The following is a 17379-nucleotide window of genomic DNA, read 5'->3' on the forward strand; positions in this document are numbered from 1 at the left end:
TACATGCAAAAATGAAGGCAGGAAGAACCAGTGACTTGATCAATAAAAAAGTGGTCAGATGAAGCAGATGCTAAGCTACAGGACTGTTTTGCTAGCACAGACTGGCTTCATCAATAAGTGCATTGAGGACGTCGTCTCCATAGTGACTGTACGTACATATGTAACGGGGTTGGTTATGTTTCCACTTGCCTCTAAAGAAATGTGTATTTAATGTTCAAGCATTCTTATTGGTTAGTTCAACTCTGATGACAATAAGGTGTGTTGTGATTGGCCCCGCTTGCAGATAGGGGGAGATCGCGAACGTCAGGTCTTCCCAGTAGGAAAATGTGATGCAAGGGGTAGGTCACGTTCTGAATACTGTTTTCTATTTTCTATTTTACAATGTGTACAAGTTTGCTGTACGTTACTGATTTATACATGTGTGGGTATATGGTACATGTTAGGGATTGAGGGGCTTTCTGGGATGTGCTTTGGCATATGATTGCTGTAAATAAGTGTGTTAGCTAGCATACACCGATGTCATGGTCACATAAGCCACTGCTAACACAGTTGTCTTCATGCTACAGATTTTGCCATCGACAGCCATCAATACTGTTAAGCCCTGCACAACTAACGTGCTGTTTCCCATTTAACAATAGGTATTTACACATGTTATATTTTGTATTGTATTTTTGTATTTTGTTCGCCCAGTAGGAAAATGTGATGCAAGGGATTTTGCCATCGACAGCCATCAATACTGTTAAGCCCTGCACAACTAACGTGCTGTTTCCCATTTAACAACAGAAATAAATGATGCTCAACTGGGACCACTGGCCGAAGTGATTTATTTTGAGAAAATACAACGCATGGAGAGTACATTATACATCTGTTACACATACCCCAATCAGGCGCCATGGATTACAGGCAACATACACACTGAGCTAAAGGGACTGTAACCCGGAAGCTTATAAGTAATCCTGCTATGCCCTCTGACGAACCATCAAACAGGCAAAGCATCAATACAGGACTTACAGTGGGGAGAACAAGTATTTGATACACTGCCGATTTTGCAGGTTTTCCTACTTACAAAGCATGTAGAGGTCTGTAATTTTTATCATATGTACACTTCAACTGTGACAGACGGAATCAAAAATCTAGAAAATCACATTGTATGATCTTTAAGTAATTAATTTGCATTTTATTGCATGACATAAGTATTTGATCACCTACCAACCAGTAAGAATTCCGGCTCTCACAGACCTGTTAGTTTTTTTTTTTTGAGAGCTGTTTTAGATTCCGTCTCTCACAGTTGAAGTGTACCTATGATAAAAATTACAGACCTCTACATGCTTTGTAAGTAGGAAAACCTGAAAAATCGGCAGTGTTTCAAATACTTGTTCTCCCCACTGTAGATCGAATCGTACTACTCCTGCTCCGACGCTCTACGGATGTGGCAGGGCTTGCAAACTATTACAGACTACAAAGGGAAGCACAGCCGAGAGCTGCCCAGTGACACGAGCCTACCAGACGAGCTAAATTACATCTGTGCTGGCTTCGAGGCAAGTAACACTGAAACATGCATGAGAGCATCAGCTGTTCCGGACGACTGTGTGATCACGCTCTCCGCAGCCGATGTAAGACCTTTAAACAGGTCAACATTCACAAGGCCGCAGGGCCAGACGGATGACCAGGACGTGTACGCCGAGCATGCGCTGACCAAGTGTCTTCACTGACATTTTCAACCTCTCCCTGTACGAGTCTGTAATACCAACTATGTTCCAAGCAGACCACCATAGTCCCTGTGCCCAAGAACACTAAGGTAACCTGCCTAAATGTCTACCAACCCGTAGCACTCACGTCTGTAGCCATGAAGTCCTTTGAAATGCTGGTCATGGCTCACATCAACACCATTATCCCAGAAACCCTAGACCCACTCCAATTTACATAACGCCATAACAGATCCACAGACGATGCAATCTCTATTGCACTCCACACTGCCCTTTCCCACCTGGATAAAAGGAACACCTATGTGAGAATGCTATTCATTGACTTCAGCTCAGCGTTCAACACCATAGTGCCCTCAAAGCTCATCACTAAGGCAAGGACCCTGGGACTAAACACCTCCCTCTGAAACTGGATCCTGGACTTCCTGACGGGCCACACTCAGGTGGTAAGGGTAGGTAACAACACATCTGCTACGCTGATCCTCAAAACCGGGGCCCTTCAGGGGTGCGTGCTCAGTCCCCTCCTGTACCCCCTGTTCACTCATGCCTGCACGACCAGGCACGACTCCAACACCATCATTAAGTTTGCCGAAGACACAATAGTGGTATGGCTGATCACCGACAACGTCGAGACAGCCTACAGGGAGGAGGTCAGAGACCTGGCCGTGTGGTGCCAGGACAACAACCTCTCCCTCAACGTGATCAAGACTAAGGAGATGATTGTTGACTACAGGAAAAGGAGGACCGAGCACACCCCCATTCTCATCGACCGGGCTGTAGTGGAGCAGGATGAGAGCTTCAAGTTCCTTGGTGTCCACATCACCAACAAACTAACATGGACCAACACACCATGACAGTCGTGAAGAGGGCACGACATAACCTATTCCCCCCCAGGAAACTAAAAAGATTTGGCATGGGTCCTCAGATCCTCAAAAGGTTCTACAGCTGCAACATCGAGAGCATCCTGACTGGTTGCATCACTGCCTGGTACGGCAATTGCTTGGCCTCCGACCGCAAGGCACTACAGAGGATAGTGCGTACGGCCCAGTACATCCCTCGGGCCAACCTTCCTGCCATCCAGGACCTCTATACCAGGCGATGTCACAGGAAGGCCCTAAAAATTGTCAAAGACTCCAGCCACCCTAGTCATAGACTGTTCTCTCTGCAACCACATGGCAAGCAGTACCGGAGCACCAAGTCTAGGTCCAAGAGGCTTCTAAACAGCTTCTACCCTCAAGCCATAAGACTCCTCAACATCTAATCAAATGGCTACCCAGAATGTTTGAAATGGTACAGGACTATAAACAGTTTGGGAACCACTGCACTATGAGATTAAAAGCTACACTGATTCAATGCAGAAAGAGATTCTCTACACTCTCAATCATTTTGAAACAAACTAACAATTTAGCTGTTTCTGTGGAGAGAGAGAAAAATATATATTTTTGAAATGTCATTGTCATCACTGTGCAGCTCCACCCATAATTTGGCTCACAACCTCATTCACCTAAATTAGCCCTTGCTCTGAACAATAATTGTTTTATTGAGCATATAAATAACTACTGAAATTAAGACAGATACACAATACCACAATAGAAAACATTTACAGGGGTTTAAGGATGTGAGTTTGGATATTTTTTTTTGTTAAGTTATATTTCCTGGGTGAAACAAGAAGAACCCTCCTCACCCTATCCCTGCCTCCTTGTACTCTGTCCCAGGCGGTGAAAGAGGAACCCGTGAGTGGTGTTGGACAAGGCCTGCTCCCAGGCTCCCAACTTTGTCTCCTTCCACTTCCTGCCTGTGGTCTCCAACATGTCCGCCCCAACATGTCCGCCCCACGGGTGCCTGCAGGCGACACGCTGTGCTTCGGCCTGCTTCGGAGTCACGGCCGCTACGCTCGGGCAGGCAGACGGGCACTCTGCTCCGGTGAGCCCCATGCAGTGCCCTCTACTCTGGAGGCAGAGGTGGAGATGAGCGATTCTAGAGTGAAGAAGAGCGAGAAGGGAGAATGAGGGGGACAGTGGGAGAGAAGAGGAGAGAGCACTGTCTGGTGTGGTGGAGAGAGATTTGAACTACTGCGAGAGCATTGTGGGTAATGGCGAGGGGGAGGCCTCTGTGTAGATGGCTATGCTGTGTTCTACAGGAAGTCCTGAACTAGCCATACTGTTGTTTTTTCTCACTGGTCTGTCAATACAGGGATCATATTGTAAATCTTTTTTATTTTTTATTAGGCTTTAGGCTGCTCTCATTATCACCTTGGAGAATTTGAGGTATTTTTATGAATGAACCTCAGAGGTTGTGCATTTAATACAATGTTGTTTCTTTGGGCTATGGAATTAGTAGCTTTAGTATTACAGGCAGAGCACCTGAGGTGTAATGCATACTATAAATGAGAGGTCATTAGTATTGAGAATTACCATACTTAAGTGGTATTTGTCTATATTTGTTTTGTATGTGTTTTCTTTTTTTTAAGGCATGTGTGATTTGAGGTCCTCTTCAAACTATATGTTCTGTACCTTGTTTTCGCAATTTCTAAATGTTTATCATTTTGCTTAATTGGATATTCTCTGAAGTTGTAGGAATACGTTCATATAATAAAAATCTATCTATTTAACTAATAGTCCCTGTAAAGCTTCACTGTGCATGTAATAACACTAATATCGTTGGCCAGGGCGACTTGGCTGAGGCACTCGTCCCACTCACCAGGCTATTGGAGCTGTGTCTTGGCCAGCTGATTGCGGAGTGTTCAATTAAATCGTTCCACCATTCCATCACATTGCAAATGATAGGAGCTGGTCCTGGTCTTCTTAACACCCAGCAACGGTCTCCAGACACTATCTAAAGAACATTCAAATGACAATATTATCAAAACGTAAATCGTTTTCTAAATGTTGTCTACTATCCAGTGCACCTGGTCCTTACAGGGAGAGTACACTATCTATCCATCTGCCCATGTATGCACTGGAAGGCAGACAAACAGGATCTATCAATCCAGCCATCCATCTGACAATGACCGGATGTGCGCACACACACCAGAATGTCACAGGTCAATTCTTCAGATGGTCATGAGGCTTATCTGCCTGGTGAATAGAAAGTGTTCGTTTTTCTACAAATAAGGGTCTTATGCAAGGTTTGCCAAATTCAGTCCTCGGGACCCCAAGGCGTGCACGTTTTGGTTTTTGCCCTAGCACGACACAGCTGATTCAAATAATCAACTAATCATCAAGCTTTGATGATTTGAATCAGCTGTGTAGCGTTAGGGCAAAAACCAAAACGTGCACGCCTTGGGGTCCCAAGGACCGTGTTTGGGAAACGCTGAACTAGCGGTTAGTGTTGGGCCAGTAAGGTTGCTGGTTCAAATCCCAGAGCAGACTAGGTGGGAGAAGAAAAAATGTAAAATGTGCCCTTGAGCAAAGCACTTTACCCTAATTGCCCCTGTAAGTCAGTCTGGATAAGAGCTTCTGCTAAATGAATAAATAAAACAAATATAAGACTTACTGGGGCCGGTCGAGCACATGAAAGGTTAAACCCCATGCAAACAGCAAGGCAGTGTGTTCCCTACAAACAGATAGGTAATTCACTACTCGTGGCCCGAGAGGACCTCTGGCATGAGTACTCATACTGAATGTAAGTTAAACTACCATGGATGGTAGTGCCTAGCACAGCCTGGCATCGTCGCCAACCAGGCTACCCTAAAAAGGCGTGGCAACGAAGTGAATTTAGAGGTATGGCAACGTGACTATGTACAGCCAGGCACACAGAGTAGGATGTCATGCATCCACTCTCTTGTGGAGCTGGAGAAAAAAGTTGACTGAAGTTGTGACCACTGGGTATGCTTCAGAATGTACTAAAATCAACAAGAATCTACAAATTTATGTCCATGTGTCAATACTGACTACTTTTATCCCTAGACTAGATGAACTGTGTGCAGAGGGCTGGAATGAATACCTTCCTGGCTTGGACCCTAAACTGAGGTGGTAGGTGAGTTAGTGTTGATGAACAAAAAGCTGTCCCAAGTGGGTTTTGAGGCTCTGCCTGGCACTACAACCTCCATCCTCCCAGTGTCCCAACACCTCTCTCAATAGACATTATGCTGGTACTGGTCATTCTATTCACAGTGGACAACAGTATAAAAACCTGCAGTCTTTATTATTAACAAATTGTCCAATTTCATCTGTACAGAACAAAAATCTAAACCAGGGAAATACATTATTCTGTTACATCTCAAGTACATGGCATAATCAGAGATGAAAGCAAATGGACCTCCGTGAATTTAAACACATTACAAAACATTTTTCATCATAATCTTAAATCAGATGTTATAGACATTGTTAAAGTTATCATTTCATTTTGACTTGATGAAAGCTTTTGACAGACAGAAATAACAGTAAGCAACAGTAGAACGACTCAACAGTATTTAATGCAGTCTGGATAGCACAAGAGAGGAGTGCTGGTAAAAAAAAAGCCATGAGATCTCTTCTTGGCGTCTGTTAGAAGGTTACCCCTCTCCCAAGTTGGGGTATGACCGCTTTGAGGGGTGCACATACACACCGTTGCTCAGTTTGAAGGGGTGTTAGGAGTGGGCCAGGGGCCTGTGGTATATGTATATATACACACACACACTATGTACATACATGAAGGACCCCTATCTTACACACACACTTTATGTACATACATGGAGGAACACTATCTGGGATTGTCAGAGTAGGCACGCATTGACAAATCTACCTTTTGGATCATTACAGCAGAGTCCATTTCACAAGTCAAATTATCAACTGTTTTTACAAGCAAGGAAGGAAGGAAGGAAGGACTCACACCAATTCAAGAACAAGGCAATGACATAGTAGCAATAGGAGAAAAACTACTAAAATCCCATTTACATGGCATGACAGTTTGTTTTGCGAAAACGATTGTTGAATCGTCATGAAAATTCCTTTGAACTCTTCTCGTTGAGAGGGCTTTCCTCTGACTGGATTGGTTAAAGTTTAGGTCCCATCTGAATCAGTACTTTTAAGTAATAACTGAAACACAAATGGCAACAGACAGAATTCATTCCCGCACTGAGGAAAGAAACTCCTGGAGTGATAACACCAAGCCCCTCCCCCCCACCACCACCCTCAGCTCCCAGGCTTCACTCGAAGGCGAAAGCCTTTGGCTATACAGGCAAGAGAGTACCACAGTATGTGTCGTAATACCTATAAAACCTAGTGGTCAAACAGGGAAATGGTTCCAATCGTTTCCCCACCATCCACTTTTTCTATTCTATTGCATGAGGTCTACTTTTATGCTAATTTGCATTTTTGAATCAGAGTAAATAGAGCCGAATATATTTATAAAAGTTACCTTTTCGGATTGAGATGTATATGGTTATCCAAACGTCACGCCAGGGTAAGCCTACATGAAACACAGCCCTTAAGTTTTTCTAAAATCCCCTGTGAAAAACTAATTGGAACCATTTCTCTGTTTGACCACTAGGTTTTACAAGTATTTTGACACCACTGTGGGGCTCTGGAGAAAAGGCAACAAGATAACATTCAAATCAAAAAAGGACTCAAACTTTGACCATTAGTAAACAAATAAATAAGGCTAGGACCAAACAATATACAGTACCAGTCAAAAGTTTGGACAAACCTACTCATTCAAGAATTTCTCTTTATTTCTTTACTATTTTCTACATTGTAGAATAATAGTGAAGACATCAACTATGAAATAACACATATGGAATCATGTAGTAACCAAAAAAAGTGTTAAATAAATCAATATATTTGAGATTCTTCAAAGTAGCCACCATTTGCCTTTATGACTGCCTTGCACACTTGGCATTCTCTCAGCTTCATGAGGTAGTCACCTGGAATGCATTTCAATTAACAGGTGTGCTTTGCGGTCAAATTCCTGCAAAGAAACTACTACTAAAGGACACCAATAAGAAGAGGCTTCCTTGGGCCAAGAAACACTTGTAATGGACATTAGACCAGTGATAATTTGTCCTTTGGTCTGTACAAATGTGAGATTTTTGGTTCCAACCGCCGTGTCTTTGTGAGACGCAGAGTAGGGGAACGGGTGTGCGGTTCCCAACGTGAAGCATGGAGGAAGTGTGATGGTGCTTTCTGGTGACACTGTCAGTGAATTATTTAGAATTCAAGGCACACTTAACCAGCATGGCTACCACAGCATTATGCAACGAAACGCCATCCATTCTGGTTTGCGCTTAGTGGGACTATCATTTGTTTTTCAACAGGACAATTACCAAACACCACCAGGATGTGTAAGGGCTATTTGACCAAGGAAAGTGATGGAGTGCTGCATCAGATGACCTGGCCTCCACAATCACCCGACCTCAACCCAATTGAGATCGTTTGGGATGAGTTGGACCAGAGTGAAGGAAAAGCACTCAAGTGCTCAGCATATGTGGGAACTCCTTCAAGACTGTTGGAAAAGCATTCCAGGTGAAGCTGGTTGAGAAAATGCCAAGAGTGCGCAAAGCTGTCGTCAAAGCAAAGGGTAGCTATTTGAAGAATCTCAAATATATAATTTGATATGTTTAACACTTTTTTTGGGTTACTACATGATTCCATATGTGATATTTCATAGTTGATGTCTTCACTATTATTCTACAACGTAGAAAATAGTAAAAATAAAGAAAAATCCTTGAATGAGTAGGTTTCCAAACATTTCACTGGTACTGTGCGTATATAACTAAAATAACATACAAATGTGCAATGGTTCCAGTATAATTTCAAACAAAAACTTCTCTATAACCACTTGTCTTTTTTTTTTTTTGCATTGTTCTTGACCCCTTCTACCACCATTCTAACGCCGCTACAGATACCCTTGGCTTAAACTTGCTACATGGGAAGCTTTGGAAATGTTAGTGTTCAAAATTAGACTTATCTTTCTGCACCGTCTGTCACCAGTGTTGTGTCCAATCAGACCACCTAGACCCAGCTCTCCCAACTTTGAAATGCCCATTGTTAACTCTGAGTACCTTGAGAGAAATGTGTGTGACTACTCGCCTGGATGTCCAGCCATCTAGTCAATGCTAACCGTTTCTCTACCATACCACCCATTCGGTTAGCATTGGCACTGGAGCCATCTATGATACACTGCCAGTTCTGTCAGTATAATCACAAATTGAGGAATCAATCATATTTATCATCAGTTATTATAAGTGTACGACTGATCTAATATGCTGTAGGCTGTTGACTCCTCTCCTATGTGGCTCAGTCGGTGGAGGACAGTTCACACCTGGCAGTCTCATGGCAAATCAGTGAATGTAATAAACATGGGTAACCTGAAGTCAGTCAACCCCCCCACCGCCCTCTCAGGAGAATAACAATATACTAGAAAAACAGTTAACACTCCCATTTCACATACATTTTCATTCTCACAAACACTCACACTAAAAGCAATTTATCACTACTGAAATCATTGAAAGCCTCTCAGGAAGAACATAAGTACGGAGACGTTCTTTCTGTCTCCCTCACATAACTCTTACTGTTTATTGTGAATCCACCTCCCCTTCTACCCCACTGACCCCCCCCCCCAAAAAAAACAACATCTGTAAAGAAATATTACCTCTAAATGAGATAAAGCAAAAAAAGAAAACCACTGCAAGAGAAACCAAAAGCAGAATCCAGAAATTTAGCTTATGCCCCATCGGGCTGGCCTAACTGGGCCGCTCGACGGTACAGGTCTGTTAGCGTTAGCTGGTTAGCAGTGGAGTGATGGTGGACAAACAGGTGGCGGCAGCGTCCTTCTAGAAGTCTCCTGTATAACTTCAGAACATCAGTCAGACACTGGAGTGGAGATGGTGGAGGGGTTATGAGTCGGTCTCACAGTCAGGGCATGTCCACTCTCACACCAGTGAAACCAACTATTATAGGGTAGACTGGGTAATCTAGGCCAGGCCCGCACCCTATGTGGCCCTCAGACAGCATAGCAATGATGACAGAAGCTCGAATGGCTGGCTCCCCCTAGAAGCCAGTCTTGGGGAGGGATGTGGAGGCGGCTGGGGGGGTAGAAGAGGAGGATAAAAAGGAGGAGATGGTTTGTACATGGAGCCAGGCTAAGGTCAGGGCAGCTGGGGCTATGTTGAGTGAGGGCCCTGTCCTGGTTCTGTGGCCCCTCTCTCTACCTGTCCTTCTGCTCCTGCATTAATCGCTTGGTGATGCGGCCACACAGCAGTCCAAACAGGAAGAGAATGCACACACTCAGGCCAATCATAGCCAGGATGTAGGTCTTGGAGGGTGAGGTCATCACCTGCATGGCCAGGTCTGAGAAGCCTTCGGCCGGGGCCACCTTGGAGGGACATAGGGGGTGGGGAGCAGGTGTGGGTGTCAAAGTATGAAAAGGTAGAGATTGTTCAATGTGATATTGTGTGAGTTGAATCCTAGGCAATAAGAGGGTAGCATCCACTGATAGCTCAATTCCTGACAAAAAACATACATGCATTAAAAAGTGTGATGGTAATGTTTGGTAGGTTCGCACTTGTTTTGAAGGGACTCAGGTGTGAGTGTTTAGGCAAGCTAGTGACGTCTTGTGGGTGTGTGTGCGTGTGCGTGTGTGTGTGTGCGCGCGTCTTGTTCACCTTGGCTGCGTAGCTCCACATGTCGATGCGGTCCTGCAGTCTCTTCTTACACTCTGGCTGCAGACGCACCCTCTTGTCCTGCAGAGCCTCCATCAGACAGGACATCTCTGACGAGAAACACAAGCAAAAAGAAAAGGCCATTCAGCACAGAGAAAAAGGCCTTTCAGGGACAGGGATGTATGTACGAAGGACAGAGGTGTTTGTACAAATGTGCAGGTGGTGTGTGTGTACTACTCACGGCGTCCTCGTCCTGGTGGAATGGCAGCACACTGGTGCTTGATGTCCAAAGCGCAGGCCGTGTGGAGGACAGGGTCCACAAAGATGTCTGCCTTACTCTCCTTCAGAATGTTCAGAACCTCCTGCAGAGAGGGGGGGGGGGGAAATAAAAGGATGTTTCTCAGACTCTTGGCTCTTAAGAAGGCTGAACATTGTCAGTTTCTGTTTACCAAGAGGAGAGGGAAGAGAACAGAACCACCCACCTTCTTGCAGCCCTCCACTTTGATCTTGAGGAGGTTGACTTTAAGACACTCCTCTACTTGACCGGTCTGCTCCTGGGCCGCAGCCTCCTCTGGACACAGCCGAGAGATCTGACACGCAGAAGGGTAATGTATAACCACCATTTCTTAACTGTGTTACAAAGCGTGTGTGTTTGTAATAGTTCTGGGGTGTATTGCGACGATTCTGTAGCGAAATATTTCAACTGTTTACTCCACACGGAAAACGATTTGCAACAAAACAGAGTTTCTATTTGGCAAATTCAGGAAGGTCCCTCCCTATTTCGTTCCGTTTGGTTCTTAAACTGTATATGGTTTCCATTGCAAGACAATGAATACACCCCTGTTTTGACCCAATCACCTCATCGGTGCAGTGAATCTGCAGCTGCGGGTCCAGTCTGTAGTCCAGAGCTGACTCCTGTAGGATCACTCTGATCTGGTCCTCACAGTCTGGAGACAGACGCTGTGGACACACACGTAAGAGAATGATCTAAGTACACCCACACAGACAAACACACAGACAGTACGTGTAACCTACCTACCAATCCCTCAAACATGGTCGACTATACTGAACAAACATATAAACATGTAAAAAGTGGGTCCCATGAGCTGAAATAAAAGATCCCAGAAATGTTCAATACCCACCAAAAGCATATTGCTCTCAAAAGTTGTGCACAAATTGGTTTACATCCCTGTTAGTGAGCAGTTCTCCTTTGCCAAGATAATCTATCCACCTGACAGGTGTGGCATATCAAGAAGCTGATTAAACAGCTACACCCTGTGCTGGGGACAATAAAAGGCCACTAAAATGTGATGTTTCGTCACAACACAATGACACGGATGTCTCAAGTTGAGGGAGCGTGCAATTGGCATGCTGACTGCAGGAATGTCCACCAGAGCTGTTGACAGACAATTGAATGTTAATTCCTCTACCATAAGCTGCCTCCAATGTCGTTTTAGAGAATTAGGTAGTACAACCGGCCTCACAGCCACAGACCACGTGTAACCACGCCAGCCCAGGACCTCCACATCTGGCTTCTTCACCTGCAGGATCATCTGAGACCAGTCAGCCGTACAGCAGATGAAACTGAGGAGTATTTCTCTGTAATAAAGCCCTTTTGTGGGGAAAAAACTCATTCTGATTGGCTGGGCTTGGCTCCCCAGTGGGTGGGCCTTGCTCCCAAGCCCACCGATGGCTGCACCACTGCCCAGTCGGGTAAATTACATATATTAGGCCTAATGAATTAATTTCAATTGACTGATTTCCTTATATGAACTGTAACTCAGTAAAAATAGTTGAAATTGTTGAGTTAATATTTCTGGTCCGTATAAGGAGACACAGTAAACATGTGTAGTCTGACCTGGTCTGCATATTTGAGTTTGAGGCAGGAGACAACCTGTCCCTCCAGCTCACTGTCTCCTGTAGCCTTGTTCAGGATGTTCTGGCAGAATTTAGGGATGTCAGCCTTACACGACTTCCTCAGCACTGGGTTCAACCTGTAGTCTGGACAGAACACAAAAGAAGACAGGGTGAACCATAGGGGTTAGATTGGGGAGACAGGGTGAGAACCATAGGGGTAGGGTAATACTACAGAGGTGTTGTGTACTGTATGTTTGGTGGAAGCCATAATCTCTGCTCATATTGTGAGCTATAGTGTGTGTGTATATTCAGTATCCACCTGTATTCTGTGTGATCTGTCTCTTGGTGATCATCTGTTTACACTTGGGGTCCATCAGCTCGCTGTTCTTGTTCTGCTTCAGGCACTGCAGCATGTTCTTGGCATCAGCCTCAGTACAGAACCGCTGGCAGAGACACAGACAACACTAGGACACTCAGAAACACAGATGAAGGCAGCGTAGCTGGTGAAACGTTGCTCTTCATTATCGATTAAATGTATTGCATCTATGCAGATGAAATACACACACTGGGAGAGAAGACACAGGGGAGAGACCAACAGACAACAAGCCAGTCATCATGTCTGTCTGGGACAGTCTTAGTAGCAGCCAGGGATCTCTCCTTCAGAAAAGTACTCTGAAATGTAACTTCATACAGACACAACGTAATCAGCAATCATGGTTTGACTGAGGCACCTTTGAGCATAGCTACATTGTTGAAAAGTTCCTTACATTCCTTGCTTTGGGTTTGGACCAGGGTCCTTGTGTTATGCATTCGGTGCTAAAATGACTCTGAAAAGTACATACCCGAATCATCTGCTTGCAGACCCTCATGAGTTGGAAGTCCAGCTCTGGGTCCATCATCTCTACCTCCTGCAGCTTGAACACCCTGTGGTGACAGCGCTGGGTCAGCTGCCTCTTGTTCTCCTTCAGACATTCTATCACCTATTACAAACGTCAAAGTCATCAATAGTTGCCATCAGCGTAATCAATAGTTATTAAAAATACTGTTTACACTAAATGCTTTTTCAAGGCACACAAACAGTTGTCAGTGGGCCTTACCTGGGCATTCCCGAAGGCCACGTTCTGGCACAGCCTCCCGATGTCCTGCTTACAGGAGTCGTAGAGCTCAGGCTCCAGACGGACATCCTCAGACATCTCCAGCTCCTCCACCCTCAGCTGCTTACGACACTTGACAGACACGCGCTGCTCCTTGACGTCCTGAAGAGTGTCGTTCCTCACCGTGGTGCTTAGACAGAGCACTACATCCACCCTAGAGAGACAGCAAGAGAGACAACGTTTGGGTCCGTTTAAAGTTTGACTGTAGTTGGGTCAACTATGCCCAGGTTCTCTCTCAGACGAGACTCACTTCTTCTTGATGTTGGGGCAGAGTTTGAGCACATCCTCTTTGCAGGCCATCTTAAACTTGTAGGAGAAACGGAAGTCCTTAATCTGGACCTGAAAGGGAGGAGAAGGGAGGCGCAGAGAAAATGGGAGTGAAGCAGCTGTCAAAGTCGTGGGTTCAAATCTCACATACTATCAAACTGGATGAACTCACTGCACTGTAAGTTGCTTTGGATGAAAGCGTTGGTTTAGATGCATATTGTATGTTTCTCACTTCCATCTATCCAATCATTTCAGATCGACACCAGTGTTGGGAGTTTATTTGGAATTGGGCGACAGACACACTCACCAGTTGGAAATGTGTGACTCCCACAGCACACTTGTCGTTCATCTCCTTCTGGTGTTTGTTTTGCACCAGACACTCCATCAGATCCCCCGTGTCAATCTGGTTATCTGCCACCTCCTGGGAGAGAGAAGGGGAGAAATGGTCAGGATAACCTGATCAGTTAATGGATAATTTTACATTCTTGACAGGAGAGATATCCCAGTCATTGTTAGTGGAGTTAAAATGGGGGTTGGTGGTATGAGAAACCCTGAGAGGGCGCTCGGGGCTGTGGTAGAGGTAGGACTCACGTGACAATGCGACTGGATGACTGGCTCACAGGCTCTCATCAGCAGGGTCTCAATCTGAATGTCCTGGTGGGAAAAGAGAAGAACGCCCTTTTACCATGTGACCAACCATAGTTTACCACAGCCAGTTCTTCTTACAGAGCAGTCAGTCAGCTAGTCAGTCAGTCAACCAGTTAGTCAGCGTGTCCCTGGTACTCCTGTCCCTCTCACCTCAGACGCCAGTTCAGTCAGGTTCCCCACCACATCCCTGCACTCTGACACCAGCTCCTCTAGGTGATCCTGTAGACACTCCAGTTCCTGGAACACCAAAAAAAGTCCATGTCAAACTTTTTACACCCTGGTTGTGCAATTACTGTCCCCCTGATCTAACCCCAATATGTACAGCCATATTCTATAGTAAAGGACTGTCTGCATCCAGCATTTTAAAGCAAAACCATCACGTCAGCAGTTACAGGCTACAATTCAATGAATGGATGAGATGGCTTATTATGCAAGTCATCTGAATTTGCTGTGACAGACAGCAAGCGGTCTCCTCCAGTACCTGTCCAGACTCAGTCTTCTCACTGCACCACTTCCCCAGGTCAGTCATACAGCGTCTCTGCAGCTCAGGGTCCAGCTTCACATCCAGCGCCCTCTGGTGGAGGATACGCTGCACCTCCACTTTACAGTCCCGGGACAGCTAAAGAATATCAAAAGAATAGCACTCAACATTATAAAAAAACACAGGATCTGGATCAATTCCATTTCAATCCAGTCAATTGGACTTTCAGGAACTTCCTAAATTTACTGATTTGAAATTAAATAGAGGCCAACCCTGTTTAGGATGCAGGACAAGAGAACTAGACAGTAGGGGAGATAGGAGCCCCCAAGACAGACAGGTGTCAACACTTATGGAAGGTCCCATCAGAATTATATGTTTGCTTGTAGTGTACCTTCAGTATATTGAATGGGCAATCACAATAAATAATCCCACTGTTAACGTCACCAATCAACCATTCCAGTCAAATATTAAAAAGGCCCAATGCAGATATTATATCAATATCAAATCATTTCTGGTAAAGACGATTTACTCAGAGAATTTAGCATGATTAGAGAGATTAGAATGTGATTACAGCCATGGTCAAAAAGTGGACACTGCTCCGTGAGCAGAACGGCGCCAAAGTCGAGCGTCATCTGACAAGCTAACTAGTGCCTACAGGTTCATGTGTGATAACATGGGCTTTTTATAAATGAAAACCACAGAATAAAAGAAACACTTGCACACACAATTAATTTACAAAGCGAACAAACAGAATCAGTATCTACCCTCCCCATTTTTTGTTTATTTCTGAGTTTCCCCCTTTATAATCACCATAGAAACAGGCCCTCTCAAAGTTGATTGACCAGGGTTTGAGGAATAGAAAGCCATTGATCTCGAGATGAAAATGACAAAGGGTATCAAGTTGATTTTGATTGGTCCAAAGCGCGGAAACGTCTCCAAATGTTACCACCTCGCAACGTCTAAATATGGAAGCGATACAACCAAGACCAGTGCGGTCTAAACTAGCAACGTTCACAACAAACAATCTTATTTAATCAACACTGTACAAGCATATTAATGTTATAATATTGTAGAGAACAATCTAATGATTCACTGTATGTGATTCATACTGACATAGGCAAAAACATAACTAGGTTTAGACACTAATTTAGTAGCACCCTCTTGAATTGGCCCGTATTTTACGTCATTCTAGAGCAAGAATTTTGCTAGGACTGTCTGGGAGTGGTTATTGGTAGACAGGTTTGGAACTCTGTTATTGATCTATTAACCAATTTACTGCCTGGTGATATCACCAGGCAAGCCGAAACTCACGCCAATCAGGCTGATGAGGTCTTGCGTAGATTGCATTTTCAACCAGCAACTACCAGGAAATATCACGGATTCCATTTCTTAACACTTTTACAGTGTTAGTTACTGCAGGAAAACAGAACTTTGACTGCACTGGGCCTTTAAGGTAGTCATTCTCAAGACCATTTCCGGGAGTATAGTGATCGTTACATCACATAATCCCACTGCTGATACCAATGACACATTCAACATGTAGAGGTGCATGCACTCATACTTTAAGTCGTTGGCTAAATCATTTCATTATCAAAAACGTAATCGAATTGACATTCTCCAACAAGCAAAATCTATAATATGCCCTCATTTTGACCAGAATCAACTTCAGGAATCAGAACCCAATCAAATCGTGATAATCATCCCAAACAAAACACTGAACTTACAACGAAAACACGTCTTCCTGTTTCTTCCACTGCATTTCCCTTTTAAAAAGGACAACACCTTCAGAATGTACTGAGGACAGATGCATTTCTAAAAAGGTCCTAGATCACTTCAGACAATATTTAGGTTTTCTGTGAAAATTTGACATTTAGCTACATCTATATTGATGTTCCTCTACATTAGCCACTGATAGCTACGTTTTGTGCAGCGCACTGCGGTGAAATCAGTCCTACCCGCCGTCCCTGCTCCTCTGTGCGGTAGGCGTGGCGGTACAGACAGGAGAAGATGGCACCAGGTGGCATCATCTCACTTGTCTCGTTCCAGCCGTGGGTGTGGCACAGGCGGGAGGCATCGCCCTGGCACTTCTTATAGAGGATGGGGTCCAGTCTGGCAGACAGTAAGAGGAGTGTGTGTGAGGATTAAGCAAATACATTTATAACATCCTTTTACATCAGCAATTGCCACAAAGTGATTTTACAGTAACCTGGCCTAGACCCAAAAAAGCAAGCAAAAGCACAGTGTAGGAAACCATACCAGGGCACACTGACCAGGCATACTAAAAACCCTTAATATGGAGTCTGATCAGGCCCCTAATAGGCTTTGAATGTGTGAAGCATGTGAGAGAAATTACAAGATTGTTTAATACTGTTTATGCGTCGAAAAGCTATTATGAGTACTCTCTCATCTGTGTCTGTGGGGCTGAGTTGGGCCTCTGGAGCTTGAGCTGACAATTGAGTTGCAGCCTGACATTCCATAGACAACATGTGGTGGGTGTAACCGAGATAGCCTGGAGGAGTAGAAGAAAACCCCTCATAGTTTCTAATCATCCTGGAATCTGGGAAACTAAACCGGGGTTGGGTTAAAACAGCACCAGGTGCAGATAACCATAAGATGAACCCAAGATGGCTGATCTGCATGGGAGGTGTGGAACCAGCCATGACTAAGCATTCTTAGTGTCAGCTATAT

The 17379-nt window shown here is 44.5% G+C and overlaps 1 protein-coding gene across 2 annotated transcripts in view; it reads right to left on the minus strand.

Moving 5' to 3' along the window:
• Nucleotides 1-5830: 5830 nt before the first annotated feature.
• The window catches only part of LOC139578246 (Golgi apparatus protein 1-like), a 40384-nt gene continuing 28835 nt past the window's right edge, over nt 5831-17379 (minus strand). Inside the window, exons 11-26 of one of the 2 annotated variants that reach the window (XM_071405598.1) lie at nt 16647-16800; nt 16416-16454; nt 14692-14829; nt 14361-14447; nt 14154-14216; nt 13870-13983; nt 13546-13634; nt 13239-13449; nt 12984-13121; nt 12461-12584; nt 12143-12285; nt 11143-11244; nt 10767-10874; nt 10526-10646; nt 10288-10394; nt 5831-9998 (exon numbers count right to left, since the gene is read on the minus strand). In XM_071405598.1, coding sequence (XP_071261699.1) covers nt 9831-9998; nt 10288-10394; nt 10526-10646; nt 10767-10874; nt 11143-11244; nt 12143-12285; nt 12461-12584; nt 12984-13121; nt 13239-13449; nt 13546-13634; nt 13870-13983; nt 14154-14216; nt 14361-14447; nt 14692-14829; nt 16416-16454; nt 16647-16800 — 1906 coding nt within the window. In that variant the 3' untranslated portion in view covers nt 5831-9830. The remainder of the gene's footprint in view (nt 9999-10287; nt 10395-10525; nt 10647-10766; nt 10875-11142; nt 11245-12142; nt 12286-12460; nt 12585-12983; nt 13122-13238; nt 13450-13545; nt 13635-13869; nt 13984-14153; nt 14217-14360; nt 14448-14691; nt 14830-16415; nt 16455-16646; nt 16801-17379) is intronic. The other variant, XM_071405600.1, reaches the window with a different exon arrangement.

This window comes from Salvelinus alpinus, chromosome 6 (assembly GCF_045679555.1).
Source record: "Salvelinus alpinus chromosome 6, SLU_Salpinus.1, whole genome shotgun sequence".
NCBI lineage: Eukaryota > Metazoa > Chordata > Actinopteri > Salmoniformes > Salmonidae > Salvelinus > Salvelinus alpinus.